Raw genomic sequence first — 20,841 nt, 5'->3', positions numbered from 1 at the left:
CGGTGTACCTTGTACATATACTTGTAGAAATATATTATTATTATTATTATTATTATTATTATTATTATTATTATTATTAAAATTACTTAAACCAGTAACTCGCTTCCTGAGCACAAGTCTTGGAGCAGGTACAGGCAGGTTCGCCAGGACGAGTCCTAACCCGGGACAAGTCTAGGGAAATGGTAAAAATAATGAAGTGTAAGCAAATAGTCAACAGTCTTTCGTGAGAACTGACTGTGAGTGGCATTAAAGGTGGGTCTACGGGAGACAGAACAGTTAAGTTAGTCACACTAGTGTCCAGACAAGAATAGTGTAATTACAAATCAGAAGATAGCTTTATACAAGCCGGGAGTAAAAGTGTATCAACCTGTACATCAAAATATGTTCTATGTCCTCCCGCTTGACAGTTACATTTTCAAAGGAAACACAAATGTTACAAGTAACATTGTTGTACTATCTTATTTTGCATACAGCGAAGTTCAAAAGACAGTATGCAGATACATGATGGACTCAGAGGCTAAGTCCAACAACAATGTAAATCCTCACTTACAATGCAAATTGAATACCCATCATACTTTCCCTTCCTTGGTTTAAATATCAATACACCGTCCCGTTGCTACGGGCGCTGTATGGCCCCTACGAGTCTAGCGCTTCTCCGCGAATATAGTAAGGCACTTGTACAACACTGTCAGCTTGTCAGTATTGTGTGCCTTTAATATAATGATAAATCTACACTGAACACAGCTCACATAACCTATACTCTCAGAGGGTAATACCAACAGTGGTGTGAACTTCACCACTGTGTCCAACAATAAACGTAGCTGCCAGGAACTAACAACTGCCCAACACATGTGGTGCAGACATGTGTATGTGTGTGCATCGATATTTTGTAGGTACACTGAGCCACGGTGGCGACCCGGTCAGCAAGTGGTGACCCGGTCAGCAAGCAATGATTGAATAATAATGAGTACATCACACCGAGGATGGTGAAGGGTTGCTACTATTAGTATATACTATAGTATAGACAGTGATTTAGAATATATACAAGTCGACCTACTATAGATGATATAGTGGTTCATGACACTCAGCTTCATAACTCGAAGGTGGATCCAGAGATCATGGCCCCCGCGACTCGGCCCCATATCAGGCCTTTCCCCCAGTAGATTAGTTTGTTAGAATTTTGCTGTAGTAGCTGTTGTAGTTTCATTAGATATAATGTTTAAAATTTTCTGCTGGAGTTCTGTAAACAATGTAAGTAACAATCGTAGTGTTAATGGTGATCGTAGTGTTGATGTATTGTTGTGGATTGTAGGTAATAATGTTGACTCGTGGTACTAGCAATAGTGTCTACATATCAACTAGTTGTAATATTTATATCTTAGTACTAATTATTTGTCTAAGTAGCGACTGTAGTAATATTAGTGATTTTGGTAAATATTTTAGCAATAGTGACTAGTAATTGTAATGTTTAGTAGTGGTGTAGTAGTAGTAGTGGTGGTGTAGTAGTAGTAGTAGTATCAGTAGTAGTAGTAGCAGTGACGGTGTTTAGCAGTAATGTAGTGGTTGTCTGATGTTTACAACAACAACAAAAAGTTGGCTAAAAAAAAAAACGTTCGAAGACAAGCTTCTAAATGGCTTTCAATTAAACATAATAAAAGTTGATAAAAGTTAAGAAACTCACTTAGACTGGTGAGAGGGAGACAAGATAACTACATATACATATAAAGTTATGAAAAGAATACGAAAAGAACTATTTCTTAGCACCATCGACAAGGGCAAACAAGCGGCCATAGTTGTACATTAAGAAAAAGTTTTTCTTGAGAGTTGCAGAATAATGAAATAATTAGACTCGAGAAGAGGAAGCAAGTGTTAAAACCATCGGAATTAACACAAAATATATATGATAGATCAGATATTGAAGACTCGATTCCATAAGTGTAGTTCTCAATGGAACAGAACCAGCAAGACATCCTATTGGGACAAGTGTTCCACAAGGAAGATTGCTGGGGCCATTGTTATGGAATGTCTACTTCAATGACCTTCTTCATCTCATCCCAGAATCCCATGCATATGCAGACGACTGTACACTGACATTCACTTATCCAAGAGAAGAAATGCCAGCTGCTCTAAGCTACATCAGTCACCAGCTAAGAGCTATATCAGCTTGGGGAAATAGATGGCAAGTAACATTTGCACCTGAGAAAACGCAAATGATGATAGTCTCTAGGCACCATGATGGTAATGCTGGTGCAGTAGTAAGGATGAATGGGAGGGTGTTGGCACCTGGAGAAGAAGTTGATATCCTTGGGGTGAAATTTGACTCCAAACTGACCATGAAGAACCATGTAAATCTAGCAAACAAAGCAGCCAGGAAGCTTACAGTACTTCGCCGTATCTCGCATCTGCTTGACAGTAGGGGTTGCAAGATTCTGTACGAGGCACAAGTAAGCTCACACCTTGAGTATGCTCCACTTTCTTGGTTTGTCTGCCCCCCCATCCTCTCATCTGCGACTGCTTGACAGAGTAGAGAACAGAGCAAGACGTCTCATCTCTGGCCTAGACCCATCCTGGATAGATCTGTCATTTCAGCAGAGCCTTCAACACAGGAGGGATGTGGGTGGCCTTACTGTTATGTACAAGGCCAATATTGTCAAAGTACCACACTTGGATCCACTTCGAGGACAGCGTGAAACAAGCTTTTATGCCACAAGACGGGCAGAAACAGCAACTTCACTCTGGCTGTACCCTTCTCCAGAACATCACTCCATCTGAGATCATACATACCCAGGATGACTCGAGTATGGAACATATTCCTACAGCATAATGATGTCAACGAGATAAAGTCAGTTGATCACACGAAAGTGCTGGCCCACAGATGGCTCCAACTTCATCCTGTTCCTTACTTGTATGTCTCATAACAATGAAAATGCTTTCAAATGAGCTGATGTACGTAACAGCTCTTAGCTTGCCAATAAAGTTAGGAATCCTTAACCTGTAAATAACTTGTCAATAAAGCTAGGGATCCTTAACCTTGTCAAACCCTGTGGGAAAAAAAAGTATAAATCTGCTCTTGAACCTACAGATAGTTAATCTGAAACTGATGATCTCTCTCTCTCTCTCTCTCTCTCTCTCTCTCTCTCTCTCTCTCTCTCTCTCTCTCTCTCTCTCTCTCTCTCTCACGCATAACAATAACAACAGTTCATGTTGTATTGCAACAGACAGAATATTTAATTTTTCTCTAAGTGTGACACACGCAGATATATGCAATACTTTGTATACACTGAAATACACTTGCTATGTAGATGAATAAACAAAGTTCACAAAAGACAGATTAATTAGTCATGGTGTGTAGCTGGACTAAATGTTGAAGGTTAATTAGCTTAGTTTCCCAGATGAAGGAGTTGGGAGAGTTTTAGACGAGTTAAACTTGGATGAGATTCTGTAGCCTCGTGTCTTTGTCGCTTCCCTCGTCATCTTTATCTGCCCTGTCCATCTATTATTCCCCTGTGTCATCTATGTCCTTCGTTCCTCCCCATGTCCCAGTTCCCACCTTTCTAGCCTCTTCCCCTTCCCCTTTTCCCGTCTCTTTTATTCACCCCCTCTCTTCTCTCCTCTTCATGAATCTCCACTCTCCCATTTTCTCTCGTTCTTTTTCCTTCTCTCTCTCTCTTCCCTTCCGATCTTTTTTCCCTTAACTTCCCCATCTTTTGGTCCCCTTTCCATCTTTCTCTCTCCCCTCCCATGTGTCCCCAGACTATCTTCACTCTTCCTCACTCTCCAGCTCTGATACTCCAGCTGATAAAGCAGAGAGGTTTGATAGAATGAAGGAATGATGGTAGGAAAGAAGAGGGGAGAAAAGAGGGAAGAATGGAAGGAAAGAAGGGAGAATGGAAGGAAAGAATACTGGAAGGAAAGAAGGAAGGATGGAAGGAAAGAAGAGGGAAGGAAAGAAGGAAGGATGGAAGGAAGGAAAGAAGGGAGAAAAGAATGATGGAAGGAAAAAAGATGGAAGAAAAGAAGAGGTGAGGAATGAAAGAATGATGTAAAGAAGGGAGGAAAGAATGAATTATGGAAGGGAGTAATGAAGATTGTAGGGGGTACAAAAATAAGCTACAGATGCTGGAAGGGTGAAACAGAAGAGGTAGGTAGGAAGGAAGGAAGGAAGTAAGGAAGAGAGGGAGTCAAAAATAACATTCCACACAAGGGACACCTTCATTCCATCACTCCGATGGTTTCCAAATGTAACTGGCGAGGACGCTGAGACTAATTGGTCCTTGGAGAATAGTTAATAGGATGCTGAAATAGGACGGGGAGAAGGTGAAATAGAACTGGAGGAGGATGAAATGGGGTGGGGGGATGAAATAGGGTAAAAGGGAAATGAAATGGGCGGGGGTAGGATGAAATAGGGAGGAGGGTGGGGGGGGGGGAAGGGGGATGAAATTTCTTAACCGATTTTTTCAAGCTGCACCCGTCCAGCTACTGGCCAGATCCAACAATGCTTAACTTGACTGAGCTATGATCGCTGCCTACGCTGCACCGTGCCAGGGTTTCAGTTGATCATAAATACTGTCTTTATTGATCATAAACATCATTGATCATAAATATTGTCTTTATTGATCATAAACACTGCCTTTATTTATCATAAACATTGTTCGTCATAAACATTGTCTTTATTAATCATAAACATTGTATTTATTGATCATAAACATTGTATTTATTGATCATAAACATTGTATTTATTGATCATAAACATTGTATTTACAGATTACAAACAATGTATTAGTTGATCATAAACACTGTATTTATAGATCATAAACATTATTTTTGATCATAAACATTGTTTTTGATCATAAACATTGTATATACTGATCATAAACATTGTATTTATTGATCAATGGGAAACATTTAGTAACCATTCAAGAGGGTGACTTGATGCCCAGTGAAGGGCTCTTGATCCAAGGAATCATACTTTCCCTTCCTTGGTTTAAATATCAATACACCCTCCCGTTGCTACGGGCGCTATATGGCCCCTACGAGTCTAGCGCTTCTCCGCGAATATAGTAATAGGGATCATCTATCTAAGAAATTGAGTGAGAGTTGATTCATTGAACGATCTAAGGCTCTACTAAGCTTCAATATTTATTCCATGTTGTGCTGACCTATAGTTACGGTCCCGCAATGCGGAACGTATCGATCGTTGGTATTCCCACTCCCTGATGGCCGTTCCTTTACGTTCATAGTGCAGGGATTGTGCTCTCAGCTGTTGTGGTCATGGTGAGTGAGCATGGGCTCCCTCAGGGTGGTTACTACACACGTAAGCACAGCACATTTGCAGTGCTGTGCTTGCGCATTTGGTGGCCTGTTGGCGTGCTTTTAGCTGGCCTGTTGGCTGAGCTTGCCCGAGGAACCCCGGAACTAGGCTCATCAGCTGTTTTCGTTTTTCCTCATTATTAGCCTAATTAGGTACAAATAACTTTCACCTAACACTGGAATGCATCCATCGGGTTCTGGAGTTTTCTTACAAAGTATATAACATTCCATTAGGACTGGGGTTTTCTAATACATTTTTTTTTTGTTCCTGGATACGATCTACAACAGTCAGCCAACACACAGGTACCGATTTTTACTGCTAGCTAGACAGGGGCAGCGGATGTGCAAGGAAACTTGTCCTCGTTGCCAGACTTCAGTCGAAAGTTTGTTATTTGGTTACTGAAGTAACGCATCAGGTGTAGAGCAAGCTCTATTTAGAACTGTATCACATCATTAACACAGAGCGAAACGTTTTGCACTATTCCCGTCTTCGTTACTGTCGCCAGTACGTCTTCGTAAACTATTTAGACGTCGTCAGTTAACCATACGCAAAATACGGGTTAATTTGCCTTAATTCAACCTAGAAAACATTTAATAGGGTAAGAGAAAGATAAGTTAAGCAGCAAACTCCGTTGCACAACCCACCCTCAAACAAATGACAATAAGTCACATTGATTTTATTCCCTTATCCTAAGTTAAATCTACATAATGTGCTTTTAATGTTCCCATAATATCTGAATGCCGTCAAGATAGCTTTAAAAAAAAGCTGTATGTTATATTCCCAAAGCCTAAATAAAAGCTTATATTTTTCTTAGGTATAACATGAGTAAAGAATGTCAGCCGGAGCTGGGAAACTGAATTCAGTCCTGACTCTTTATAACAAGGTTGGATCAGCGAGCTGTTAAAAATATGAACATTAAAATGGTATAAAATACCGACAGGTTGTTAGGTAAGACACATATGCAACAGTTAGGTATCTTTATTATGAAACGTTTCGCCTACACAGTAGGCTTCTTCAGTCAAGTACAGAAAAGTTGATAGAAGCAGAAGATACTTGAAGACGATGTAATCAGTCCATCACCCTTAAAGTTTTGAGGGGGTCAGTCCCTCAGTCTGGAGAAGAGCATTGTTCCATAGTATGAAACAATATCTTTAAGGGTGATGGACTGATTACATCGTCTTCAAGTATCTTCTGCTTCTATCAACTTTTCTGTACTTGACTGAAGAAGCCTACTGTGTAGGCGAAACGTTTCATAATAAAGATACCTAACTGTTGCATATGTGTTAAAAATATGTTGACATGCCGACTAAGTTTCTCCCGCACAGAGGCTTTGTTAAGTTACAAATCCATTTATTTAATCTAACCTCAAATTAAAATTATATTCTGTACACACAGAACTTTCAGGAATTGATACCTGGTAATGAGTTAAAAAAAAAAAAAGGAAGGTGCGAAATGAGGCTATCATATTGTATATCATACCTGCTAATGAAGGGCTCTTCTTCCATGGCACTGGAACCACCTTCGTAACAAACCTAATTTCCTTTCATTCTCTTGACGCTGCGTGGAGTGTTTAGGGTCTAACGATTCCTCATTAAATAATAATAATAATAATAGTAATATTAATAATGATTAGAAGAATGCTTCACTATCTTCTCTTTCCCCAAGCTTTTGGTCGCCTTCACGTGGAGAGATTACGTAAATTATGACTGAGAGACTATGGTCTCCTCCCACTTGTTGTCCATGAGGGACTGCTACTACCATCTCCTGGTCATAGTCCATAAGACTACTGTCTCCTACGCGTAGGACATGGACTACGGTCTCTCACTGATCCATGAGAGGCTACTGTCTCTCACAGTCCATGAGAGACTATTGTCTCCCAACCATACCCCATGGGCATGTAGCCCATCATTCCTTCTAGTATAAGTGACGAGGATATTTCTTCCCAAGTCAAAATTTCACCAATGACACCAAAGGGGTTTAGGCTTTTTTCATGACCAAAATAAAATTCCCTGGCTGGCTCAGGGCCCTGATAATGATCAAACTTTATAATCTCGGTGCGAATTTGCATTTTTTCTTTTTTGAGTTAACGCTCCATCTGCAGGCAGAAAAATTAAATGTAAAGTAAGACTGAAAGATAGTCATTGAAGGTGGGTACCAAGTTATAATATTATATATATATATATATATATATATATATATATATATATATATGCAAAACAACCACTCTGAAAGAATAGAGAAATTCCAAGCGCTTTCGTGACTACTCACATTATCAAGGAACTATGAAAGTAAAGCATCCAAGGAAGGTATGTAAGGGGGTCTGGCCAACACCTCACTATCAGATCCCACAAACCTATAAATAACTGTTCCTATGTCCACTATTATTCCTCGCATCAAGATAGTCAAACTGTCTGTTTTCTCATCAATGTTTTTGAGAGCTTTACGAATTTGTAGTCCTGAGTTCATAGATGAGGAAATATCCAAAATTTATGAAATAGGTAATGATTTAAAATACCCAAGAAATGTAATTGATAAATCTTTTAAAGTTGCTAGAAATACTTTTTACAATCCAAAAAGGGACAACCAGCCTTATTCAACTAAAAATATGTTGGTTCTCCCTTACCATGAAAACTTGGTTGATATGCCTTCTCTTCTTAAGACTTTTAATATTAAAGTTGTATTCAAAAATCTTGATACAGTAAAAAAAACTTTTGATAAAGAATTCCCCCCAAAATGCTGATGGATGTGTCTATAAGATTCCTTGTAAAATTTGCGATAAAGTTTATTACGGTCAAACTGGTAAAAATCTCGAACTAAGATTAAAACAACATAAATATAGCATTAGAACTGGACAAGATTCCAATGCTCTATTTATTCATGTAAGAGATTTTAACCATCCAATTGATTTTCAAAAAGTTGAGAAAGTAGTATCAAGCAAGTCCATGGTCGACAGGAATATAATTGAATCTTGTTTCATAAAAAGCAGTTTTGACAATAATATGAATATTTCCTTTGGTTTATATAATTTAGATCCATTTATAATTAATAGAATTTGGGAAGAATTTAATAATACACAGGACAAATAATAATTTTTAAATTTTCTTGGGTAGAATAGTTTGTGGGGTGAGTTGTGCATAGGACCTATCCAAGTTGGGTCGGCGCGCGTCAGGTGTTTAACCGTTGCGGGATCTGATAGTGAGGTGCTGGCCAGACCCCTTATATAGCTTCCTTGGATGCTTTACTTTCATAGTTCCTTGATAATGTGAGTAGTCACGAAAGCGCTTGGAATTTCTCTATTCTTTCAGAGTGGTTGTTTGCAATATATATATATATATATATATATATATATATATATATATATATATATATTGAAAAAAATATATGTATGTATATGTATCTTTATGAAAAAATACCAGAGTGAAAAATAGGCAGTAAAACCTGAACGCTTTCATGTGCTTACACACATCTTCAGGGAAATAGGAAGATGAGGCAAGAGGTTTGTGCGGAAACTGTTTTTGTCAGGTGTTACCACCTCTGAGTGAGGTGTTATCACCACGTCTGATTGAGGTGTTATCACTTCTCTGATTGAGGTGTTATCACCTCCTCTGAGTGAGGTGTTATCACCTCTGAGTGAGGTGTTATCACCACCTCTGAGTGAGGTGTTATCACCACCTCTGAGTGAGGTGTTATCACCTCCTCTGAGTGAGGTGTTATCACCTCCTCTGAGTGAGGTGTTATCACCTCCTCTGAGTGAGGTGTTATCACCTCCTCTGAGTGAGGTGTTATCACCTCCTCTGAGTGAGGTGTTATCACCTCTGAGTGAGGTGTTATCACCTCTGAGTGAGGTGTTATCACCTCTGAGTGAGGTGTTATCACCTCTGAGTGAGGTGTTATCACCTCTGAGTGAGGTGTTATCACCTCTGAGTGAGGTGTTATCACCTCTGAGTGAGGTGTCATCACCTCCTCTGAGTGAGGTGTTATCACCTCCTCTGAGTGAGGTGTTATCACCTCCTCTGAGGAGGTGATAACACCTCTGAAGATGTGTGTAATCACATGAAAGCGCTTAGGTTTTATTTCCTATTTTCACTGTGGTATTTTTTTTCATATTTGCAATCACGCTTTTTACTATGATTTCTTCCGTATATATATATATATATATATATATATATATATATGTCATGCCGAATAGGTAAAAGTGGTCAATTAACATTTAAAATTAACATTTAAAATTAAGTACTTTCTAAAAATTTTCTCTTATTCCTATGGGGCTCTGGTGGCCTGGTGGTTAACGCTCTCGCTTCATACGGTGAGGGCCTGGGTTCGATTCCCAGCCAGAGTAGAAACATTGGACGTGTTTCTTTCCACCTGTTGTCTATGTTCCCCATCAGTAAAATGGGTACCTGGGTGTTAGTCGACTGGTGTGGGTCGCATCCTGGGACACTGACCTAAGGAGGCCTGGTCACAGACCGGGCCGCGGGGGCGTTGACCCCCGGAACTCTCTCCAGATAACTCCAGATTCGGCACAAAATTACACACACACACAGACACACACACACACACACACACACACAAGGGGATGGTAAGCAACAACGGAGACATGCCGTACACGAAGGCCCTATCAGACCCACGTGGGGCCAGGGAAAAGACGATGAGCACACTAAGATCAAACGACAGGTCCGAAGACAATGAAGGTATGCTATATGCAGAGATTCTAACAGCCAACTGCAGTAGCAAGGGACAGCTGGTCAGGAAAGACAGTTCACTGAGAATAGAAGTTTCAGATATGACAGGGACTGAAGGCAAGAACATATCAATGGAAAGAAATAAAATGCCTCAGAGGATGCAGATGGAGACTCAGTGGGAGGAGGAAAGGGCGAGGTCAGTTTTTGTGTACGGGCTCCAAGAAGCCAAGGGGGCCAACTTTGAAGAAATAAAACAGGAGGAGAATAAAATGATTGAAGGCATCATGAAAACAATAGGGGAGGGCAATATGACCCAGGTGACAAATTTTCAGAGAATAGGGTGGTTTGCGAGTGGAAGGATACGGCCTGTCAGAGTAACTTTCAAGGAAGAATCAGTTCGAACCAGGATTCTGCAAGAGAAAGCAAGACTGAGGGACAAAGAGGGGTACCAGAGAGTATACCTCGACCGCGACAGAACACAAGAAGAAAGGACTACACTGAAAGAGAGGGTACAAAGACGCAAGGAGGAACGAGAAGCAATGAAAATGAGCAGGACCCAGACACAGGAGGAAGGGCAAACACACCCCACAGAATCTCCCACCAAAAGACTCCACCCGCGACATTCCCAACGCAACTGAGCAACCTATACTACAACCCACTCACTGTTCCCTCTGCCACCAACCCCCATATCACAAAACTCACCCCAACAGCTGTCCCTTATGGGCATTCTGACCCCACCCCCATCAACACAAACCCCACCTACACCACAGCCCCATATAGGCCCCCACCAAGGTTCTCGCTCCCCCAACCCCAATATTCTTGCATGACCACAACGATAGAAAAGAAACTAAAGGTTTGGTACACAAACGCGGATGGAATAACGAATAAACATGAGGAGTGGAATGAAAGAATCAGTGAAAAATCCCCAGACATCATAGCAGTCACAGAAACAAAACTCGCTGAGACAATAACAGACACAATCTTCCCAACAGGATACCAGATCCTGAGGAAAGATAGAAGGAGTAGAGGGGGAGGAGGGGTTGCACTGCTCATAAAACACCGATGGGGATTTGAGGAAATGGAAGGCATGGACATGATTGGAGAAAGAAACTACATTGTAGGTACAATTCAGTCCGGAGAACATAAAGTAGTCATTGGAGTGATGTATAACCCACCACAGAACTGCAGGAGGCCAAGAGAGGAGTACGAAGAAAACAACAGGGTGATGGTGGACACACTGGCTGAGGTGGCAAGAAGAGCTCACTCGAGCAGAGCAAAGTTACTGGTAATGGGCGATTTCAACCACAGGGAGATCGACTGGGAAAACCTGGAGCCACATGGGGGTCCCGAAACATGGAGAGCCAAGATGATGGATGTGGTACTTGAAAACCTCATGCATCAACATGTCAGGGACACAACCAGAGAGAGAGGGGAGGATGAGCCAGCAAGACTGGATCTTGTGTTCACCCTGAGCAGTTCAGACATTGAGGATATCACTTACGAGAGGCCCCTTGGAGCTAGCGATCATGTGGTTCTGAGTTTTGACTATATAGTAGAGTTATAAGTGGAGAAGGTAACAGGAGCTGAAGGGGACAGGCCAAACTATAAAATGGGGGACTACACAGGTATGAGAAACTTCCTGCAGGAGGTTCAGTGGGACAGAGAAATGGTAGGAAAATCAGTAAACGAGATGATGGAATATGTGGCAACAAAGTGCAAGGAGGCAGAGGAAAGTTTTGTTCCCAAGGGAAACAGAAATAATAGGAAGACCAAAACGAGTCCTTGGTTTACCCGAAGGTGTAGGGAGGCAAAAACTAAGTGCAACAGAGGATGGAAAAGGTACAGGAGGCATAGGACCCAGGAAAACAAGGAGATTAGTACAAGAGCCAGAAACGAGTATGCACAGATAAGGAGGGAGGCCCAGCGACAGTATGAAAACGACATAGCATCGAAAGTCAAATCTGACCCGAAACTGCTGTATAGCCACATTAGGAGGAAGTCAACAGTCAAGGACCAGGTGATAAGGTTGAGAAAAGAAGGTGGAGAACTCACAAGAAACGATCAAGAGGTATGTGAGGAGCTCAACACGAGATTTAAGGAAGTATTTACAGTAGAGACAGGAAGGACTCTGGGGGGACAGACCAGATGGGGACACCAGCAAGGAATACACCAACAAGTGTTGGATGACATACATACAGATGAGGAGGAGGTGAAGAAACTGCTAAGGGACATCGATACCTCAAAGGCAATGGGACCGGACAACATCTCCCCATGGGTCCTTAGAGAGGGAGCAGATATGTTGTGCGTGCCACTTACCACAATCTTCAACACATCCCTGGAAACTGGGCAACTACCTGAGGTATGGAAGACGGCAAATGTAGTTCCCATTTTTAAAAAAGGAGACAGAAAAGAGGCACTAAACTATAGACCTGTGTCATTGAAGTGTATAGTATGCAAAATTATGGAGAAGATTATCAGGAGGAGAGTGGTGGAGCACCTGGAACGGAACAGGAGTATAAATGCCAACCAGCACGGATTCACGGAAGGCAAATCCTGTGTCACAAACCTTCTGGAGTTTTATGATAAAATAACAGAAGTAAGACAAGAGAGAGAGGGGTGGGTTGATTGCATCTTCTTGGACTGCAAGAAGGCCTTTGACACAGTTCCTCACAAGAGATTAGTGCAGAAGCTAGAGCATCAGGCGCATATAACAGGAAGGGCACTGCAATGGATCAGAGAATACCTGACAGGGAGGCAACAACGAGTCATGGTACGTAATGATGTATCACATGGGCACCTGTGACGAGCGGGGTCCCACAGGGGTCGGTCCTAGGACCAGTGCTATTTTTGGTATATGTGAACGACATGACGGAAGGGTTAGACTCAGAAGTGTCCCTGTTTGCAGATGATGTGAAGTTAATGAGGAGAATTAAATCTGATGAGGACCAGGCAGGACTTCAAAGAGACCTGGACAGACTGGACACCTGGTCCAGCAAATGGCTTCTCGAATTTAATCCTGCCAAATGCAAAGTCATGAAGATAGGGGAAGGGCACAGAAGACCACAGACAGAGTATAGGCTAGGTGGCCAAAGACTGCAAACCTCACTCAAGGAGAAAGATCTTGGGGTGAGTATAACACCGAGCATGTCTCCGGAAGCACACATCAATCAGATAACTGCTGCAGCATATGGGCGCCTGTCAAACCTGAGAACAGTATTCCGATACCTTAGTAAGGAATCATTCAAGGCACTGTACACCGTGTATGTCAGGCCCATACTGGAGTATGCAGCACCTGTTTGGAACCCGCACTTGATAAAGCACGTCAAGAAACTAGAGAAAGTACAAAGGTTTGCGACAAGGTTAGTTCCAGAGCTAAGGGGAATGTCCTATGAAGAAAGATTAAGGGAAATCGGCCTGACGACACTGGAGGACAGGAGGGTCAGGGGAGACATGATAACGACATATAAAATACTGCGTGGAATAGACAAGGTGGACAAAGACAGGATGTTCCAGGGAGGGGACACAGAAACAAGAGGCCACAATTGGAAGTTGAAGACACAAATGAGTCAGAGAGATAGTAGGAAGTATTTCTTCAGTCATAGAGTTGTAAGGCAGTGGAATAGCCTAGAAAATGACGTAGTGGAGGCAGGAACCATACACAGTTTTAAGACGAGGTTTGATAAAGCTCATGGAGCGGGGAGAGAGAGGGCTTAGTAGCAACCGGTGAAGAGGCGGGGCCAGGAGCTAGGACTCGACCCCTGCAACCACAAATAGGTGAGTACAAATAGGTGAGTACACACACATACACACACACACACACACACACACACAAAGGGATGTTAGGAAGTATTTCTTCAGCCACAGAGTAGTCAGGAAGTGGAATAGTTTGGGAAGCGAGGTAGTGGAGGCAGGATCCATACATAGCTTTAAGCAGAGGTACGATAAAGCTCATGGTTCAGGGAGAGTGACCTAGTAGCGACCAGTGAAGAGGCGGGGCCAGGAGCTTGGACTCGACCCCTGCAACCTCAACTAGGTGAGTAGGTGAGTACACACACACATACACACACACACACACACACACACACACACACTAAACTACAGACCAGTGTCAATGACATGTATAGTATGCAAAGTCATGGAGAAGATTATCAGGAGAAGAGTGGTGGAACACCTAGAAAGGAATGATCTCATCAACAGCAGCCAACATGGTTTCAGGGATGGAAAATCCTGTGTCACAGACCTACTGGAGTTCTATGACATGGTGACAGCAGTAAGACAAGAGAGAGAGGGGTGGGTGAATTGCATTTTCTTGGACTGCAAGAAGGCGTTTGACACAGTTCCACACAAGAGATTAGTGCAAAAACTGGAGGACCAAGCAGGGATAACAGGGAAAGCACTACAATGGATCAGGGAATACTTGTCAGGGAGACAGCAGCGAGTCACGGTACGTGGCGAGGTGTCAGAGTGGGCGCCTGTTACCAGCGGGGTCCCACAGGGGTCAGTCCTAGGACCAGTGCTGTTTCTGGTATTTGTGAACGACATGACGGAAGGAACAGACTCCGAAGTGTCCCTGTTTGCAGATGACATGAAGCTGATTAGAAGAATTCATTCGATCGAAGACCAGGCAGAACTACAAAGGGATCTGGACAGGCTGCAGACCTGGTCCAGCAATTGGCTCCTGGAGTTCAACCCCACCAAGTGCACAGTCATGAAGATTGAGGAAGGGCAAAGAAGACCGCAGACGGAGTACACTCTATGGGGCCAGAGACTACAAACCTCATTCAAAGAAAAAGATCTTGGGGTGAGTATAACACCAGTCACATCTCCTGAAGCGCACATCAACCAAATAACTGCTGCAGCATATGGGCACCTAGCAAACCTCAGAACAACATTCCGATATCTTAATAAGGAATCACTCAGGACCTTGTACACCGTGTACGTTAGGCCCATATTGGAGTATGCGGCACCAGTTTGGAACCCACACCTAGCCAAGCATGTAAAGAAACTAGAGAAAGTGCAAAGGTTTGCAAGAAGACTAGTTCCAGAGCTAAGAGGTATGTCCTACAAGGAGAGGTTAAGGGAAATCAACCTGACGACACTGGAGGACAGGAGAGTTAGGGGGGACATGATAACGACATACAAAATACTGAGAGGAATTGACAAGGTGGACAAAGACAGGATGTTCTAGAGTTGGGACACAGCAACAATGGGACACAGTTGAAAGTTGAAGACACAGATGAATCACAGGGATGTTAGGAAGTATTTCTTCAGCCACAGAGTAGTCAGGAAGTGGAATAGTTTGGGAAGTGATGTAGTGGAGGCAGGATCCATACATAGCTTTAAGCAGAGGTATGATAAAGCTCACAGTTCAGGGAGAGTGACCTAGTAGCAACCAGTGAAGAGACGGGGCCAGGAGCTTGGACTCGACCCCTGCAACCTCAACTAGGTGAGTACAACTAGGTGAGTACACACACACACACACACACACACACACACACACACACATATATATGCAGTGGACCCTCGACTAACGCTATTAATCCGTTCCTGAGAGCTCATCGTTAGTCAGAATAATCGTTAGTCAAATTAATTTTCCCCATAAGAAATAATGGAAATCAAATTAATCCGTGCAAGACACCCAAAAGTATTGAAAAAGAAATTTTAACACATGAAATATTAATTTTAATACACACAAACTGAAGAAGACATGCACAGTTACATGACACTTACCTTTATTGAAGATCTGGTGATGATTGATGGGATGGGAAGAGGGGAGTGTGTTGATGGTCTTAGTGTTTAGAAGGGGAATCCCCTTCCATTAGGACTTGAGGTGGCAAGTCCTTTTTCGGGGTTACTTCCCTTCTTCTTTTAATGCCACTAGGACCAGCTTGAGAGTCACTGGACCTCTGTCGCACAACATATCTGCCCATAGAGGCCTGTACCTCCCGTTCCTTTATGACATTCCTAAAGCGTTTCATAACATTGTCAGTGTCACCATTAAACACTTGTTCAGGTTTCAGTCCTTCACTGTCTATGTACTCCTTGAATTCCTGCACATATTTTTCAGCTGCTTTTTGGTCCAAACTGGCAGCCTCACCATGCCTTATCACACTATGTATGCCACTACGATTCTTAAATCTCTCAAACCAACCTTTGCTGGCCTTAAATTCACTCACATCACCACTAGTTGCTGGCATTTTTCTAATTAAATCGTCATGCAACTTCCTAGCCTTTTCACATATGATCGCTTGAGAGATGCTATCTCCTGCTATCTGTTTTTCACTTATCCATACCAATAACAGTCTCTCAACATCTTCTATCACTTGCGATCTCAGTTTCGAAAACATAGTTGCACCTTTGGCAAGAACAGCTTCCTTGATTGCCGTTTTCTTGGCCACAATAGTAGCAATGGTTGATTGGGGTTTTGTGTACAGCCTGGCCAGCTCGGAGACATGCACTCCACTTTCATACTTAGCAATGATCTCTTTCTTCATATCCATAGTAATTCTCACCCTTTTTGCTGTAGGGTTGGCACTAGAAGCTTTCTTGGGGCCCATGGTGACTTATTTTGCAGGTGCAATCACTAAAAAGGCTGTGATAATATGAAATTTTCCGATTGTATGCTTGGAAGCGACCGCGGTGGCTGGCTGGCTTGTAAACACTGGCCAGAAGTGGACGCGTCTCAGACGGAACGAATAGTGTTGGTCGAGTTTTTTAGCACTAATCGAGGCAAAATTTTTGCGATAAAATGTATCGCTAGTCAGATTTATCGTTAATCGATGCCATCGCTGGTCGAGGGTCCACTGTATATATACAGTGGACCCCCAAGTTTCGTGATTAATCCGTTCCAGAGAGCCTGCCGAAGGTCGAAATTCACGAAACTCGAAATCATTTTCCCCATAAGAAATAATGGAAATAAAATTAATCCGTTCCAGACACCCAAAAAAATTAAAATAAAATTTTTTTTTTTTCAAATTAAATAAAGATTTACATAATGAAAACAATCAGAAATCAAGTACATGCATTTAAAATAAATAATAATAACATTACACTTACCTTTACTGAAGACTTCTGTGTGGATGGAAGACGGGAGGAGGGGATAGGAGGAAGGTGTACACTATTTTTTGGAAGGAGAATCTCCTTCCATTAGGACTTCAGGTATAAAGTCCATATCTGGAGTTACTTCCCTTCTTCTTTTAATGCCACTGGGACCAGCTTGAGAGTTACTGGACCCCTGTCGTACAAAATATCTGTCCAGAGAGGTCAGTTTCTCACTTTTCTTTAAGATTTCCCTGAAGTGGGACACACTGTCATTTTACATGTTGCCAATACGGCCTGCAATAGCTTTGTTAGGGTGAAGTTCATCCATAAATGTTTGCACTTCAGTCCACTTTCCACAAATGTCCTTAATCTTTGAAGAAGGCACCTTCTTCCATCTCTCTTCCTCCTCCTCTGCAGCAGTTTCCTGAGCTGTGATCTGTTACTGTTACAGATGAAGCTCTTGCAGCTCTTCAGTGGTTAGCTCTTCCCTGTGGTCCTCCACCAACTCTTTCACATCCTCACCACTCACCTCCAACCCCAGGGACATCCCCAATGCCACAATAGTTTCCACAACTGGCATAGGTTCCTTAGGGTCAGCCACAAACCCTTCAAAATCCCTCTCTTGTACACAATCTGGCCACAAATTTCTCCAAGCAGAGTTCAAAGTCCTGGAAGCCACTCCCTCCCAAGACTTAACTATAAGGTTTATGCAATGGAGGATATTAAAGTGATCTTTCCAGAACTCTCTTAGGGTCAGTTCAGTGTCTGAGGTCACTTCAAAGCACTTCTGAAACACTGCTTTGGTGTAGAGTTTTTTGAAGTTTGAAATGACCTGCTGGTCCATGGGCTGGAGGAGAGGAGTGGTATTAGGAGGCAAGAACCTCACCGTGATGAAACTAAACTCCTCCACTATTTGCTCTTCCAAGTCTGGAGGATGAGCAGGAGCATTGTCCATTACCAGGAGGCACTTGAGTGGCAATTTATTTTCCAGGAGGTATTTCTTCACACTGGGGCCAAACACTTCATTAAACCAGTCTAGGAAAATTCCCCTTGTGACCCATGCCTTACTGTTAGCCTTCCACATCACACACAAGTTACTCTTGGCGACACTGTATTTCTTGAACACTGGGATTTTCAGAGTGATACACCAGTAAAGGCTTCACTTTAAAATCCTCACTAGCATTACTACAAAACATGAGAGTAAGCCTGTCTTTCATTGGCTTGTGTCCTGGGAGTGCCGCTTCCTTCTGCGTGATGTAGGTCCTCTTTGGCATTTTCTTCCAGAAGAGGCCTGTTTCATCACAATTAAACACTTGCTAAGGTTTGAATTCTCCAGTGTCTACGCACTCCTTAAACTCCTGTACAAACTTCTCAGCTGCTTTTTTGTCAGAACTGGCAGCCTCACCATGCCTTATCACACTGTGAATGCCACTACGCTTCTTAAATCTCTGAAACCAACCTTTGCTGGCCTTAAAATCACAAGCATCACCACTTGTTGCAGGCATGTTCTTTACGAGATCGTCATGCAACTGCCTTGCCTTTTCACATATTATCGACTGCGTAACACTATCTCCTGCTAACTGTTTTTCGGTAATCCACACCAACAATAACCTCTCCACTTCTTCGAGGATTTGTGATCTCCTTTTTGTTAGCATATCCACCCCTTTTGCAACAACATCACACTTTATTTCCTTTCCTTTCGCCATGATCGAAGTGATGGTTGAATGGGGCTTGCCAAACATCCTGGCAAGCTCTGTAACACGCACTCCACTCTCATATTTTTCAATGATTTCCTTCTTGAATTCGATCGTGTTCCTCACTTTCTTTACCAAAGGGTTTGCACTAGCTTTCCTTGGGCTCATGGTGACTTATTTAGCAGTTGTAATCACAAAAACAATGGATTATTACGTATGAACCCGCGGGGTGATGGTCACATGTTGGTAAACAATGGCACACTGAGCGTGAATGGCGTGGGAGACTGGCTTTGTGTGTGCCGTGACGGGTGGACGGGTACCGGACGGTCGCCGAAACAAGAGTTTTTTCACGAAACTCGAGGCCAAATTTTTCCAAAAAAACTCGCCGAAGGTAGAATTTCATGAAAGTCGAGGCTGCCAAAACTCGAGGGTCCACTGTATATATATATATATATATATATATATATATATATATATATATATATATATATATATATATATATATATATATCATAAGTTACTTTAAATTTATTTAATATCTCTTAAAGTTAATAAAATATATTTTCTTTCGTTACGATTGAGATTAATGGCAAAAAAAAAGCACTGTTTATTCGGCAGAAAGCATCTTTACCATTTAGGCAAGCTAGTAATGTTATATATGGTAACTGGTACAGAGAACTTTGTTATAGATTCCTCCCAGGTATTCCAAGCGTATTTGTCACTTAATTGTATACTGCATCTGATAGCTTTGCTCGTATCTGTGTTCCCTAACTTGTGTGCCTTTAACCTCCAGTAACCACCATTAACCAGTGCTCCACTAACCACCATTAGCCAGTGAGTCACTAACCACTAACTGGTACTCCCATAAAAAATAACCATTGCTCAACTACACATTACTAGCCCGTGTTCCTCTAACCATCACTAACCACTGCTCCACTAATCACCACTAACAAGTGCTAGACTATAACTAATAAGTTCACCGTTAACCACTACTAACCCGTGCTCCACTAACCACCACTAGCCAGTGAGAAACTAGCCACTTCTAACCAGTGTTCCAATAGCAAGTCATTAACCACTAACTAGTACTCCATTAACCACTAACCAGTGCTCCATTAACCACTAGTGCTCCATTAATCACTAACCAGTGTTCCATTAACCACTAACTAGCGCTCTGTTAACCACTAACCAGTGTTCCATTAATCACTAACTAGTGCTCCATTAACCGCTAACTAATGCTCCATTAACCACTAACCAGTGTTCTACTAACCACTAGTGCTCCATTAACCACTAACCAGAGTTCCAATAATCACTAATACTCCATTAACTACTAATTAGTGTTCCATTAACCACTAACTAGTGCTCCATTAGCCACTAACTAGTGCTCCATTAACCACTAACTAGTGCTCCATTAACCATTAACCAGTGTTCCATTACCCACTAACCAGTGTTCTATTAACCACTATCTAGAGCTCCATTAACCACTACCCAGTGTTCCATTAACCACTAACTAGTGTTCTATTAACCACTAACCAGTGTTCCATTAACAACTACCCAGTGTTCCATTAACCACTACCCAGTGCTCCATTAACCACTAACTAGTGCTCCATTAACCACTAACCAGTGTTCCATTAACCACTAACCAGCGTTCCATTGACTATTAACCATTGTTCCATTGACCGCTAACCAGCGTTCCATTGGCTATTAACCAGTGTTCCATTAACCACTAACCAGTGTTCCATTAACCACTAACCAGTGTTCCATTAACCACTAACCATTGTTCCATTAACCACTAACCAGTGTTCCATTAACCACTAACCAGTGTTACATTAACCACTAACCAGTGTTCCATTAACCACTAACCAGTGTTCCATTAATCACTAACCAGTGTTACATTAACCAGTGCCCCACTTGCAAAAGAACCACTAACCACCACTTACCATTGCTCCACTAACCGCCACTAGAAAATGAGCCATTAACCACCATTAACCAGTGCTCCAATAGCCGCTACTAACCATCATTAACCTGGCAGATAATGAACATGGTACACGCGTGTATAATGACCACCAGCTGGTTGAGGTACAGGAGAACAGCCCAGCTGCCCAAGACAGTCACA

General features: G+C 42.2%; 1 protein-coding gene across 6 annotated transcripts in view; it reads left to right on the top strand.

Moving 5' to 3' along the window:
* LOC128686065 (protein rolling stone) overlaps positions 1–20,841 on the top strand; it is a 483,046-nt gene that overhangs the window by 397,979 nt on the left and 64,226 nt on the right. For 5 of the 6 annotated variants that reach the window (XM_070083400.1, XM_053772713.2, XM_070083401.1 and 2 more), the window contains exon 4: positions 20,758–20,841. This exon is cut by the window's right edge and continues 12 nt beyond it. The exons of the other annotated variant lie outside the window; for it this stretch is intronic. In XM_070083400.1, the coding sequence (XP_069939501.1) occupies positions 20,758–20,841 (84 nt within the window). The remainder of the gene's footprint in view (positions 1–20,757) is intronic. 6 annotated transcript variants of the gene reach the window in all.

Source organism: Cherax quadricarinatus, chromosome 9 (assembly GCF_038502225.1).
Source record: "Cherax quadricarinatus isolate ZL_2023a chromosome 9, ASM3850222v1, whole genome shotgun sequence".
Taxonomy (NCBI): domain Eukaryota; kingdom Metazoa; phylum Arthropoda; class Malacostraca; order Decapoda; family Parastacidae; genus Cherax; species Cherax quadricarinatus.
This window is presented reverse-complemented; position numbering and strand designations above follow the sequence as displayed.